At 40.8% G+C, this 14,928-nt stretch overlaps 1 protein-coding gene across 1 annotated transcript in view; it reads right to left on the bottom strand.

The window, feature by feature from the left end:
• The window catches only part of Klhl14 (kelch like family member 14), a 107,184-nt gene that overhangs the window by 68,957 nt on the left and 23,299 nt on the right, over positions 1-14,928 (bottom strand). The window contains exon 2 of the mRNA XM_050135067.1: positions 8,785-8,906. Coding sequence (XP_049991024.1) covers positions 8,785-8,906 — 122 coding nt within the window. The remainder of the gene's footprint in view (positions 1-8,784; positions 8,907-14,928) is intronic.

The raw sequence follows: 14,928 nt of genomic DNA, 5'->3' as shown, positions 1-14,928 counted from the left end.
TCAGACTTTTATTCTCTACTTTGTTATTAAAGAATATAAATTGGGGGAAGTAGAAAAAGACAAGATCTTCTGAGTAAATTGGGAGCATGGGGACCTTGGGAGATGGTTGAAAGGGAGGGGAGAGGCAGGGAGGAAAGCAGAGAAAAATGTAGAGATCAGTAAAAATCAATTAAAAACCCCAAAACAAACAAAACAACAACAATAACAAAGGAACACAAATTGGTCTGGAGAGATAATTCACTGGTTAAGAGCATTGGCTGCTCATCGAAAAGTCTTGGGTTTGATTCCCAAAATACATATGACGTCTCACATCTGTATCTCCAATCCCAGGTGTTCCAATACCCTCTTCTGACATATATTAGCATCAGGCACACACATAGCACACAGACATACATGCAGATGAAATACTTATATATATAATTTTTAATTTAAAGAATATAAATTAAACTAAACACAATAATTGACTGAGAACAGCTACACTCTACACATTGAACCTGGAGATGTATTTGGATAGTTTGATTCTAGTAAGAATTCTATGAGGTGAGTATAATTGGCTTCATTTTGCAAGTGAGAAAAAATGACCAGAGAGTAAGAAACCCATGTTTCAGGCAACAACTGCCAGAGATGTGTTTCCCTTTAGATCTACCTGCTTCTCAAGATGTTAATCTGTGCGTGTATATGTGTGCACATCTATGAGTGTTCACATGTGTGTGCATAACTTCCAAGATACAGATAAATTGCACTGAATTAGAACTTGCCAAAAATCATGTGTGTAAACCCTGTGACTGATACATTAGAATGTGCAATTTACTTCATAAGCCTAGATTATATTCCAGACTCCTAGGTGTCAATTGATTTGGTTGATTTAGCCTGTATTAGTTCTATTTTACAAACATGGTACTATGCCAGGAACGTTGGATCCATGTAGATCTTCATGACTACAGTGGTTCAGCAGAGATTAAATCTCGTGTGCTAGAACTTGGGTGACTAATAGCACTTTGTTGTCAGATGGGCTGATGTACCATGGTTTGATGGAGAGATCTAGAGAGCATTTCTGCTCTACAGTGAATATATGACTCTATGCATGACACTTCCCCTCTACATGTGACTTGAAGACTCAAACTGTGAGCCTGTCATAGAAGTTCCCACATGGCTAAAATCTGCTAAGATCTTTAACTGGATCTTTCCTAGGCCCTCAGCTTCCTTTCTAAGCTTATCCATGCATCTTCTTTTCAAATGTTATTCATGTGTGTGTGCATGGGTGCAGATGTGTGTTTGTGCTGGTACACACATGTGTGTACTGGTAGGTGTTGACATGTATGTGCAGGCATGTAGTGGCCAGAGATTAACCTCAGGTGTCTTTTCTCCTATCTACCTTTTGGAGGCAGGATATCCCATTGGGACTCGGGCCTTATCACTTTTAAGTTTAGCTGGTTGGTCAGTGCATCCCAGGGATCCTTCTGTCTTGGTGATGAGATTACAATGTGAACCATTTATACATCTATTTTACTCATGTGCTTGGGTGGAAGTCCAGTCTTCCGGGCTGCACAGTGGGTGCTGTACTGGCTGAGACATCTCCCTAGCTTCAGAATCATTGTCTTGAAGGTTCTCTGTGCTTACCATGAACTATTTGAGCAATCTCTTTCCCCCTCCATCTTTACCTGAACCACTGCCTGCCTTTATCTCTCAGTTCAAATGCATCGTGATATTCTCCACAACTCCCAAATTGTACCATGTTGCTCCATCCTGCAGTTGTCTACTCTAGTCTCCTCTAGGTCTCTGTCATGCTTTGTTAGGACACAAGGATAACTTGGTTAACACTAGTTGTGTCCACGAAAGTCTAAATTTGGTAAGGGCTTGGCAATCTTGTCTTGGCTCAGCGTAGCAGAGAAAATACAATCTTTTGGGTAAGGGAATAAAATTGGTTGGGTGAGGTCTTGAGTGTACCAGTGCTTACATTTAACAGGTTCCAAGACTTACATTTAAGAGGTTCCAAGACTTACAAATGACACAGGCTACATTTAAGGAGCCCTCATGACTCATGCCTCTAATCCACACTCAGAAGCCAATGCCACGGCCTGTGTGTGAAGAAGGCGTTGAAATTATTTGTACACATGCTACTCTCTGGAGAAAAAGCAATTACTATATTTAAAGGAGGTATAAGCCAAAAATAAACAAGGGGGTCAAATCTAGCCTACTGGCTTTTCAAAGCACCCTGCTTACTTGAAACACAGTGTTGGGAGTGACCACACATACGTTTTTTAAAAAATCTATGAGAAATCCACTAATGCATTGGCGCGTGAATCTTCACCAGCAAATGATTCAAGATATATAGCAATGCGCAGCCATGTATTTCAAATTAGAATGAGCTCACTGGAGGCAAAATTAGATGGTAACATATCTAAAAAGTTAAGGCACAATTTCTCCTCCTTCTCTTTTTGCCCAAAGCCATGGGAACAATTGCTTCATGATCTCAAATTCCAAGCTGTGTGACAACTTCCATGCCATAATATAAATTCCTTAGACGATTCTGTTTCCACTAACACCTAAATCAAAAATTTAGAAAAGTAGCCATACTCAAATTATTACTTCATTTAATTTCTCCCTGTGGAGCTGAGGACCCAAGGGCGTGCTAGACAAACACCCTTCCTGAGGCCAAAATGTTTTCCCATTCACCTCTTGCCTAGTTAACTTTCAACCATCTTCTCAAAATTAAGGATCACCTTAAGAAGCTTCCATTATGGCTCTGTCTAGGTGAGGCGTTTCCCACCTTATATTCCCACAGCAACCTGGTGTTTTCTAATCCATTCTGTGGTTCACTGTATATTGTAGTGACTCCTTAGGTTTTTGAGATTGCATATGTTTCACTGGGTCATCCAACAAAGTGGATATTCAGTAACTCCCTGCTATGTGGGTGGTGAGGGCTGTTAGAAGGTCCACATTCTTGCTGGGCATTTCTCAAAAGATTCTGGAAGTTCCTCCCTGATTGATTTCTTAGTTTCTACTAAAATGCAGTATTCACTATCCATGAACTAGCTTCCTACTTAGGGTTTTGATTGTTTTAAATAATTTTTGGTTTTGGTTTTCTGGCAAGAAAGATATCATGAATAAAAGGAAACACAAATACAATAACACAACACAATAAAACAACTGAACTTACTTATTTCCTTGAAAATCGGTAATCATAAGAAACAATCATTAGCCGAACAGTGGTGGTGCACACCTTTAATTCCAGCAGTTGGGAGGCAGAAGAAAATGGATTCCTGTGAGTTCAAGGCCAGCCTAGTCTATAGAAGGTTCCAGAACAGTCAGGGCTACACAAAGAAATCATCTCTCAAAAACTCAAAAGAAAAAACAAAACAAAACAAAATTCTTAGGGCTGTTGAAATGGCTGAGCAGGTAGAGGTGCTTGGTGACAAGCCTGACAACCTGAGCTGGATTCTTGGGATGCACATGACACAAAGAGCTGACTCCCTCAAGGTGTACTCTGACCACACATGCTCTTTGAATTGTACACAGATGTTCACACACACACACACACACACACTAAACAAAGAAAATCTAAAAATTTTTTAAAGAAATTATTATTAGCTTTATGACCAACTTTATTATTCACAATATACTCAAAGGACAAAAGTTGATTGGACTCAAGAAACCTAATAAAGGGAAGAAGCCACACTGAATGTGTTGGTGCATGGGGTTGGTGTTCCCCCTAAAAAGCAGCATGTATACCAGTCTCCATCATCCTTATTGTAGAATATTAAAAAATGATCAAACTTACATTTATCTATGGGAACCAGAGTTTAGTGTCTTTTTGTTTGTTTGTTTTTGTTTTTAGTTTTTTTGAGACAGGATTTCTCTGTATAACAGCTTGGCTGTCCTGGAACTCACTCTGTAGCCCAGGCTGGTTTTCAACTTAAAAAGATCCTCCTGTCTCTGCCTCCCGAGTGCTGGGATTAAAGGTGTGCCACCACTGCTGGGCTCAGTGCCTTATATATAGTTATTTACTTTGTTTACTTGTGTGTGTGTGTGTGTGTGTGTGTGTGTGTGTGTGTGTGTATGTGTGTGATGAAAATGGAGGCCATTTCACAGAGGAGATAGAGGGAGGGAGAAGGAGGAGGAAAGGCGGGTAACTATGACATGGAAGCAGATGTGGCTGTTTGGAGGAGGTAAGGATCCAACAAGAGGAGAAGAGGAGGGAGAGGAGGGGAAGAGCAGTGGGGGAGGGAGATGAGTAAGAACACAATATAATGGGATATATGTATGAACGTGCCACAATAAAAGCCATTACTTTGAATGTTGAGGTAAAAATTAACTTAAAATTTAAAAATTATGAAAAGAAGGAACAAGCTAAGTTAACTCCATCATTTTTATCCTTGTGTTACCAAAAGGAAACTCAACTGTTTCCTGCCAGCATAAATCTTTACCCTGATATCATTTTTCTGTAATTTCTCAAAGGAAGCAATTAAAAAAAAATAATAAAGAAGAGCTCTTGTCAGAAATGTTAGTAAAAGAGGGTTTGCTCCTAGGAAGTCCCTCGAGCCATCAGCTCCAAACCAGCCTGCTGGGAATATGAACCGATCCCCAGCCTTTCAGCATGGTCCCTGGAAAACGCTAAGGGTCTTCCGCATGTGAACTTTGTGTCACCTTGAGTATGGAGCAAGAACTCTGCTACAAAAGGGACACTGTGGTCAGGGGAATTTGTTGGTTTGGTCTTTGTGGCAAAGACTGAGGGTTTGCAGGGCAGGAGGCAGGCTTTCCTACACTGGCTATTTTAGTATTCACCCCCTATACTGCTTTCTAAGAAACTAAGAGGGAAATGGGAAGTTATACACAGGAGTAAAAGACAAAGAAAGAACTCCTCAAAATAGAAATGAATAAAAGTGCATTTCTACTTCTCCTTTGTTCTTTCATTTTTTAAATTTTACTAATTGATTTTATTTTTAAAGATTTACTTACTTTGCATGTATGTTTTGCTTGCATGTATGTCCGTTCACCACATGTGTGTCTGGTGCCCATGGAGGCCAAAAGAAGGCATCAGATCCTCTGTAACTGGAGTGATGTGTGAGCCACCATGTGGACACTGGGAATGGAACCCGGGTCCTCTGGAAGAGCAGCCAGTGCTTTACCTGCAGTACCTCTCTGATACCTCACTTTTGTTCTCAAAGGGCAAAAGAACCAAAGATTCCTAGTTTTATTGCTACTCCCAACATGCCACAGTTCCACGGTCAGTTTCAGATGTTATTTCTAGTGCACTGGGGACAGAGGCGGGAGAGCTCCGTCAGTGTTCTTAGACCTCAGCTCTAAAATGTTATAATAAATGATTGTTCCAAATCAGAATAAAAGAACAGTCGATCTCTGCCAGCCTGTGAGCAAGGCAGTCTTTTGGGGAAAGCAACTGTTCCCGTTGCTGTTTGGGGGGCTCAAGACCATAGTCTCCTATTTGTTGGTTGATTTCATAATACCAGGGTCGGAATTTAGGGGCTTCTGCCTTCCAGGCAAATGCTCTATCACTGAGACACACCTACAACCCTTGAAGTTTTTTCCTCTGTGTTCCACCAGCGCTTCTTCCCTCCTGCAACTCGCCTGTGTGCTTTAGTTTGCTTTTTTTTAGGTAATGGTCCCTAAGTCCGTTTACTTTCTCTTTGTTATATAACATATGTAAATGATGTAGCTCCCAAAAGGCAGTGTGTGTGTGTGTGTGTGTGTGTGTGTGTGTGTTACTACCTGGGTAGCAGTAGAGTAACATAACACTTGCTCCAGCGAAGTGGGAAAAATACTCCAAGGCTCCAAAACTGCAAAATCCCAGGTATCAGGAGCTTGTTGGCTGATAGGCTGTTAGTTCGTATGGGAACAGTCTTTTCATTCACAAACAGACCCTAGCTGGGATGCTGTTACCACCCTCAACTGCTAGCAGGCCCTCTCTGAGGTCAAAAGCCCTTCTAGGTCAAAAGAACGGCAGTGGAAAGTTCTATAGTCCCTCGTGCTTCATTGGACTTGGGGAGAATATGAATATTTTTATTTACTAGAGAAACACTTTTTTCCCTATTTATAATTTCATGTCCAAGATAACATGGAACCCTGTACTGGCAATGACTTATTTTCTCTGATTTGTAGGAACTTCAAATTTAGTTTAAAAATGCAAACTAACAGAAATTATCCATTATTAAAGTACCATTATTTCTTTAACAAATGTGAAAACCATGCTGTAGCTTGGGGCCACAGGGTCCCAGACAGACAGGGAATAGAGTTTATTTTTAATCAAATCCCAGGAACATGAAGAGTAAGGAAAATAGATTTTTATTTCAGAGCTGAGTGTGCCTCTGGATAGAAGGAAGGCTCAAAGTCCTTACGCATGTTCTCGCTGTGGGAATTTGTTTATGTCAGCATGTGTGTCTCCTTATCTCATTCAGATGAGTTGAGAGGGAGCCATCCAATATCATTTCTTAGTCTGCGGATTATTCCTTCTCACAATGAAAGTTATGGACAACAGGCTTCCTACGCTGGAGGAGTGCAGTAAACTTTTATTTTTCTACTCTGCATGGAGAAGTGGCAGAGATTGACCCACATCCAGTATACAGACAAAACTCTTGGGCTACCGTTGGCAGTAACATTACCAATAGCTAGTGAGAGCACTTGCAGTGTATCGAGTACATGCTGCATGCCAGATGATGCACGTGTGCAAGGCTACCTTAAAACACGCAAGTGACTGACAAATGAGAAACTGACCCAGAATATTTGTAGGACATGGTCAAAGTTAGATATTTATGTTCAGATCCAGATGTGAAAGTTCACGCTTTTCGGCCATGAAGGTAGAGTCCCGTGGGCAATATGAAAGTTTTAAATCAGGAGATGACTGTATGTTACGGCCTATGGCTACTGCCAGGTATAATTAGTAGATCGCCTTTTATGTTCAAAACTGTCCCCATTTGGATAAGAAACCTGACAATCTCTGAGCATAGCTTAAAATAAAGACAAGGGACTGATGAAATTGTTCAGAGGATGAAGGCACTTGCTGCCAAGCCTGATGATCCCCAGAACCCACATGATCAAAGGAGAAAACTAATTCCTTCAAGTTATCTGCTGACGTCCAAGTGCACACTGTGGTGTATGCATGCACACACACACACACACATGAACACATGCATGCATGCACCAAACAAGTAAATATATGTAAAAGTTCAAGCATAAGGCTTTCTGGAGATGCTGTTTGAGATCCTTTTCCCCGGCATGAAGGGCCTCAATAAATCTCCATTTGGGTGCAGTGTGAAGTAGTTGGGAAAGCAGATGGGTTTGTCAATGACCAGCTTTGATCTTGGTGTCTCAAATCTTATGCTGTGTTTAGGGTTGTCTTTCTGCAAATCTTTTGTCCTTTCCCCATCGGCCCTTTGAGTTGGCATGCCACCTGTCCTGGAGTTCTCTGTTGACCAGAAAAGGTGCTGTCAAAGCACTGCTTCTCTGAATTCAGTTTAGCTTTAGTTTCCAATGCATCTTTAGAATACAGCTGGCTCACTCACTAAGATGTCTAACCCATGGTAAATGGTATTTTCACCAAAAGAGAATTAAAGCATTTTTAAGACCTCATTAACTTATTTTTTTCCTCTTCCTGCTTAATCTTGCTGTTTCTTGTCAGCTACTTCCTTACCACAGCCATAGTATAGTGGCGCCCAGGGAGCCCTCTTGAAGCAGCGCCTGCACCATGCTGCTGCAGGTTTTGGGGAGGGGGAGGCCAGCTCCTAAGTATATTGTTTCCTGCTCCACCTCATATGCCTTCACTCCCATTCTGCTCTTAAGGGAAACTCTTTTCCTGCTTCTCTTATTTGAAGGGGCTTTCAGGAAGAGCCAAGGAAATGATTTTACAAGAACAATCTGCTAAAATACACAAACGCTTGAAAGACATGCACAACAGGGAAGCTAACTTTCACTTTTGTTGGTTTTAAATGTATGGCTTTGATTCATGGATCAAAATTGTTCATTTATTATTTTATCTATACAGCTCTGGGCAATTTTGACAGTTAAAATTTAGTTTTATTGACCAGTGCAGCCACTGTGCCCACAAGGGGACTGGTGTGAGTCGCCTGCTGCTCTCAAGAAACGATGACTTTAGACTCCATGACTGCATCAGATCAGGCATCGTAACCGATACAACAATATGTTCCAAATCTCAGTGCCCAAGGCAAGAGTTCTGCTGTAAAACACAATCACCCTTTAAGGAGAGGAGAGCCTTGCCTGGACGTTCGCAAGCATAGTTTAATGCAGCTGAGGGAAGCCATGAATATATCTGTCTATCAAGCTTTGGCACAGCTTAAGGAGGCCATTTCTGGAAATACCTGGTCCTCCAGACTAAAGCTGGGCAAGGATGCTTAAAAAGCAAATGGATGTTGGTTACAGAGATAATGAACTAAAACACCTACCATTTTGGCATGAGAAAACATATTGGTGTTTATATGAAACAACCTTTCAGTTTTGTATCAATGACAACAAAAACTCTAGCTGAAGCATTTCTAGGGGAAGATTTCTGCTCCCTGCCCCGCCCCCACCCATCCCAACACACAGAGAAACACAAACCAGGCCAGCTTTAATTTGGGCCTGTTCAACTACCAAACTGGCCACCTAGGCAATGTTAATTTAGTCTTTTACTCTAAATCTCCCATGATATACAAACAAACCACCAAAGGGTAGAAGATCAATACAGTGTCTGATTTGATTAACTGCATTTTTTTAATTCATCAAGACAACTCCAGCCTGAGATAAACAGGCAAGGAAATAAATGAGGGCACTCACTTGTGAGTATTTTCCATGTCTTCTTTTCGTCATCGTAATACTGGACCAGATTGCTGGGGAGCCGGTCCGGTCCGGGAGGCAATCCTCCAACCAACAGCAGCATTTTCTTGTTAGAGCGAATTCTTCACCCAAAACAAAAGAGGAGATGAATAAGCACATTATTGTAGAGTCTTTTAGGTGGCACCAGAATCATAACCATCAAAAGAATGTTCCTTGCTTGCTCATTTTCTGTTTCATTTTTCCTTCTTCTCCCATTCATATCTCAACAACTCTTTTTGAATCAAGCAGAAAAATGATCGGAAGAGCTTCATATCCTTATACTCATGGAATAATAAGCTTCCTTTATGCAATTTGTTAGAGGTTCATTCTAGAACGACCTTTCCCTTATATTAGCCCTTTAAATCATCGCTCTTTACAGCTGAGTACACATGAAATGCTCTAGAGTTGTACTCGGGCTAAGCATTAAAGTTGCATGTCAAAAAATGTATTAGTCAAAATCATTATTATAAGCCATTCTCCACTCAAAGAACCTTGAAAAAATTAAGGTTATGCAGAGAGTTTGGGAGTCTACCCTTTAATCACCCAGGGAACTTCAGAGACCGGTTTTGTACAATTAACACGGGGCTAACTGGGGTCTGTGGACCCGTCTGAGCGTGCCTTTTTGTTTTGTTTGTTTGTTTCATTTAGCCTAGACTTCCGCCTCCACCCCATCCCCCCACTTCAGCTCGCCCTCCCCTCTGCTCCCCCCCCCCCTGTGCTCCACTGGTAATACAGCAGCACCAATTGGTAAAATGAGACTGTGATGTCGTCGTGAGCCTCCCCAGAGTGGAGCCCTGCCAATGCTTGCCACTGATCCAGCGGCATGAACCTGCTCAGCTGTGCAAAGTCAGTCTAATTCCCTCCCTCTGTTTTTCTACCTTCTCCCCCAGGGGGCAACCACTGAAAGGAGTGACTACCCACCCATCAAGAGCTGGCAATTCGCTGCTATTAACCGTGACTGTGATTCCCAGTCTGCCTGGCAGTTCCTGAGAACAGGCCTGCAATGTCTCATATGCAGTAAAAGCTCTAAGATGCACCCTGGCCGGCCCACATGACCTGATGGATGTACAATCCTCGGCGACAGTAATGGATTGAGCACACTTGCCACTGAAGCAGCGAGAGAATGCCCAGACCCCCACAAGGGGCCTGCTGATTTAACACTCACTTTACATATAATTGAACTTTTCATTTACCTGAAAGATTCAAGGTGGTTGGCTGTGAAAGAAATGGAACAGCCATGATTGAAGAAGAAAGTCAACAGATACAAAGGAGTTCCTCTTAAATCTAAACGCAACCGATGACATGACTCAGAATCCGTGGAGGCCTGGTAAAATAGGCCCCGGGCAGAAGCTCTCTGTGTCGGTTAGAAACCTAATACTCAGAGAGTTAACTTAATACGGTTAGTGGCATTTCCATATGAAGGAAGGGAACAAGAGAATTCCTTTAATGAAACTCTGGTGCCTTTGGATGAATTGAGTGCACCGAGTATGTATGCCTCAGCAGGGATGGTACCTCTTGGAGGAACTACACTGCTAGCCATCGACAGAGGGAGCTGTACCAACAGATAGATGAGCCACACATTTGGCAGCTTGAAACACTCCTTTTTTCCCCCCATCCTGAGGATATAGATGAACAAAATTAAAAACACACGAAGTCAATTTCTTCAAAGTGAATACACAGCCAGACTGCACCCTGATGTCTTCTAGACCATTAGCTGGCACACACAAATAGAAGACAGTAACTAAGATGACCTACGTTAGGAATTTCAGTCATCAGTGACACGTGAGACAAACGAATATCTGCATCAAACATCCTTCTTTTTTATTTGGATGTAACACACATGTAATTCCTGTGCCATTTAGTTTTGTAAATGCATGGTCACAAAATTGATAGATGGCTCTTTATCTTCTTTAAACTGCTACTTGAGGCCCAAATGACCAAGCATTCTATTTGTGTGAGAGAAGTCATGACGAAAGCAGTTTGGTGCATGTAAATTCATGAAGGCAGTCTGGTCAGTGGGAGTCACATTGTGTGGCTGTCTTAGTATCAACTGCATACATGCTGTCAGAGTCCAGATAGGACCTGTTTACATGTAGCTGACATGGAAGAAAGAGTTCTGGAAATCAGCATTTGCTAAAAAAAATAGTAAGGCTAAATATATTTATTATATGCATATTGTAATATATGGAAGAAACATATTTTCAAGACAGGGTTTCTTTGTATGCCAGCCTTGATTGTCCTGGAACTCACTTTATAGAACAGGCTAGCCTCAAACTCTCAGAGGTCTGCCTCTGCTTTCCAAGTGCTGGGGTTAAAGGCGTGTGCCACCACACCCAGCTTGAATATATTATATTTATGTTTTAAAGTATTGTTTTAAAATAAGATCAATAGATGAGCAAATGAGTTACATGCTAGGCTCATGTTTATTTGTTAAAGTCATCTTATTCCCTGGTTAGGTCAGTTTCTCTGGACCAATCTCGCTACTGTTTTTTCAGGGTGGCGTTGCTTTTGGCTCATAATTAAGGATGAGAAGAGAACCTGGAGTCTTTGAGGCATCTACTCAAAGCATCCAAGGTGCTTTGGTTCTCTAAGAACCAGATTTTCTTTCACCACCGGGGGTCTTGAACAGCTGATGAATGGTCAAAGCCTCCAACCTTGTCAACAATGAAACAACTGAAGGGCTGGCAGCCAGTAACATTGAAAGACTACCTAACACGAGACAAATCCCCACACCCAATTACGCAGGAGAAAAGACTCCCCATTTTCTCCAGTGGTTACACGTTTTCCACCAGAGGGCAGGACTTGCGTTTGTCATGTAGAGCTTTCTTCCATGACACAGACACCTTTCAAACCTTTTGTACTGTTGTGTTTATATTCATTTATATTCATATTATATGTTCATTCAGTTCATTTCTAACCTTGTAACTCAGTTGTCCTACCCAGTATTAATAATTCCAATGATTTGTTCTTTTCCTGAACAATTCTAGCCGTTCAAATTTATCAGGCAAAATTTAAAAGTGTTGTTTTACTGCAAGAATTAGGACATCGTAATAGGGCAAGTTGGTATACGTCTTAGCTCTTTAGTGTAGTTTTCATTAACACTTTCAGTTTATAGATTTTANCGCACGCCTTTAATACCAGCACTCGGGAGGCAGAGACAGGCAGATCTCAGTGAGTTCAAGGCCAGCCTGGTCTACAAGAGCTAGTTCCAGGACAGGCTCCAAAGCTACAGAGAAACCTTGTCTCGAAAAACCAAACAACAACAACAACAACAACAAAAACCCTAGTAGATCCAGGTGTTGCCACTAAGCCAACAGAAAAACAACATTTTGTATGTTAATTTTGTATTCTGCCAGTTTTCTAAAAGTTCTAGGAGTTTTCTGGTGGAATCTTTAGGGTTTCTTATGATCATATCATTGGCAAACAAAGATAGTTTGACTTATGTTCCTATATGTATCCCTGTTAGTTCCTTCTCTTGTCTTATATGAAAAAGAAGTGGGGACAATGTTATGAGTGAGTTTTTCTCCATTTATGACAGTTTGTCATGAGTTGCTTGTATGGAGCCTTATTGTGTTGCAGTATGTTTCTTCCAACACTAATCTTTCTAGGGCTTTTATTATGAAAGGATGTTGGGTTTTTTGTCAAAGGTTGATTTTGCATCTATTAAGATGGTCATGTGATTTTTGTCTTCATTTCCATCTATATTATTTGTTATATTTAGCCACTTAGGCAGAACTATTCCTGCATCTCTGGAATAAAAGCCAACTTGATTATGGTCAATGATTTTTTAAAAATGTGTTCCTATATTTAGCTTGCAATTATTTTGTTGAGAATTTTTGCATTTTTGTTTATGAGGGGTTTCGGTCTATAGTTCTTTTTTGTTTTGCTGTGTCTTTATCTGCCTTTACTGATGGAGTAACAATAGCTTCACAAAAGGAGTTTGGAAGTGCCTCCTGTGTTTCTTTTTTTTAAAAAAAAATTTATTTATTTATTGTGTATACAGTGTTCTGCCTGCATATATGCCTGCAGGCCAGAAGAGGGAACCAGATCTCATTACAGATGGTTGTGAACCACCATGTGGTTGCTGGGAATTGAACTCAGGACCATTGGAAGAGCAACAAGTGCTCTTAACCTCTGAGCCATCTCTCTAGCCCTATAGATTTTATTTTTTAAAAGTATTTTTTTATTACTACCTTTCACAACACCAGGATCAAAATACAGTATTTAAAAGATACGAAATGAGAGAAATATAAACAGAAAGCTTGGGAAGATCCTGCCAACAGTATTTGTATGCCTTTGATTCTTGTAGCCAAAAATATATGGGGAAGAAGGAGGTGGAATTTGAAGGTCTCCTTCATTCTGGCTCAGTGACTACACAACATTTACCATGTGTCGCATCTGGGCGTGCGCGTGCATGTGCACTCTCCTGCATACCTACTTTGGTTCAGGGGATGAATGATTGAAAGATGACCTAGAACCTCCTGTTGTAAACAGATTTTTCATCATACTGGTGTTCTGAGTGTGGTAAAGTCTCATTTATTTATATCTCAGTGATTTGGAACTTTCATAATTGGGAAACAGGCTAGATAAAATGATCTGGTTCAGGATACATGGGAAAAAGTTTCTAAGAATACAAGAAGAATTTTAATCTGTAAAAAAAAATTCAACAGGTTTATAGGCATCTGGACAAATTTTTTTCATAGATGCTATATAGTTTTCATGTTTGTAAAACAAGGCATTCTGCAGAGTCATACAAACGATTAAATCATGAAATTGGAAGAAAACATAGAGGTTATAAGTTTAGTGATACCCAAGTTTAAAAGGTTCTCAGGATTACCCAAGGGGCTTAAACATCTTAGTTTCATAGTAGAAATTCTCAGTTTGCAATTCTTAGAGCTCTGACTCCATGGAATGAAACCTTTTTTTAAAATCCAGTAATATGGGACTGGGTAGATTGCTCAGTAGTTAAAAGCACTTGCTACTCTTGCAAAGGACACCCAGCTGTAAGGAATATTCATGCAAAGCAGCATTTGGTGTCTTTGTCATCATCAATATAAACAGCCCCTGTGTGCCATTTGTGTGTTTGACCTCTCCACCAAATCAGACTACTAGAAGTGAGAGAGCCTTGCACTCCCCTGGAGGTCACTGTCAGGCCTCCACTGTCAGTCTTCACCTTCTAGCTAATTTTAGTCAGGGTCTCAGGTCTCTTTGTTGTTCACTGCTGGTCTTCAAGATTCTGGGGATTCTGAGCTCTCTGCTTCCAGTTTTGCCACAGAAACACTGGGATTGCACGGACACACTACTGTACCTGGGCTTTACCTGGGTTCTGGGGATTTGAACTCAGTACATTACTTTTGCTCAGCAAGCTATTTTTTTTACTCACTGACTTACTGCCTCAGTCCTGTTTAGATTATTTTAATTATTTGAAAATATTACTACTAATAAACTACTATTAAATTATTCTACTATGCCTTCTGGAATGCTATATATCATTGAGAAGTTTGCTTTGTAATTCCCTACAAATATTGAAAGGTATGTAGGTTTTTTTTTTTTCTTTCTTAGACAAAGAGTTGATAGAAAAAGCAAGACATTTTGGAGGGGCAGTCTAAATGAGATGAGATAGTTGCTATCCCATCTTTAAAAGGTAGAATTAAGTTTGAGTGAAGGATCAGTCCAAGCTACACGTGGGTTCTCTTTCTGCCGTGTGATGGTTCTAGCTTTAAACTGACTCCTGGTCTTGGATGCTCCCTGTCTGCTAACAACAATGTTACAAGGGTCAGAGAAGCCATCCAGATGGGATGAGACAGTAATAGGTCACTACTTGTAACTAAAGCCCGTCCCTTAGCAAATGACACCTTAAAAAAGGAACGTCTTTGCCTTGTGAAGAGAGGAAACAAACCCAGTAATGAGAGGTTGGAAAAGATGGAAAGAACTTGTGACATTTTTCCATGATCTTCAAATTTCAGTGGTTCAGACCACACCCACTGGAGGCTGAGGGTTTTCTAAAAGCAGTTTCTGCCTGTAAATATGGCAGAAATGCATGGGAAGACGTGGTTGGGGGCAAGAAAACACTGGCTCCAAAACCCACAGGGATGAGAATGGGTA

This window comes from Alexandromys fortis, unplaced genomic scaffold, assembly GCF_014885135.2.
Source record: "Alexandromys fortis isolate MF-2015 unplaced genomic scaffold, M_Fortis_MF-2015_v1.1 scaffold_25, whole genome shotgun sequence".
Taxonomy (NCBI): Eukaryota; Metazoa; Chordata; class Mammalia; order Rodentia; family Cricetidae; genus Alexandromys; species Alexandromys fortis.
This window is presented reverse-complemented; position numbering and strand designations above follow the sequence as displayed.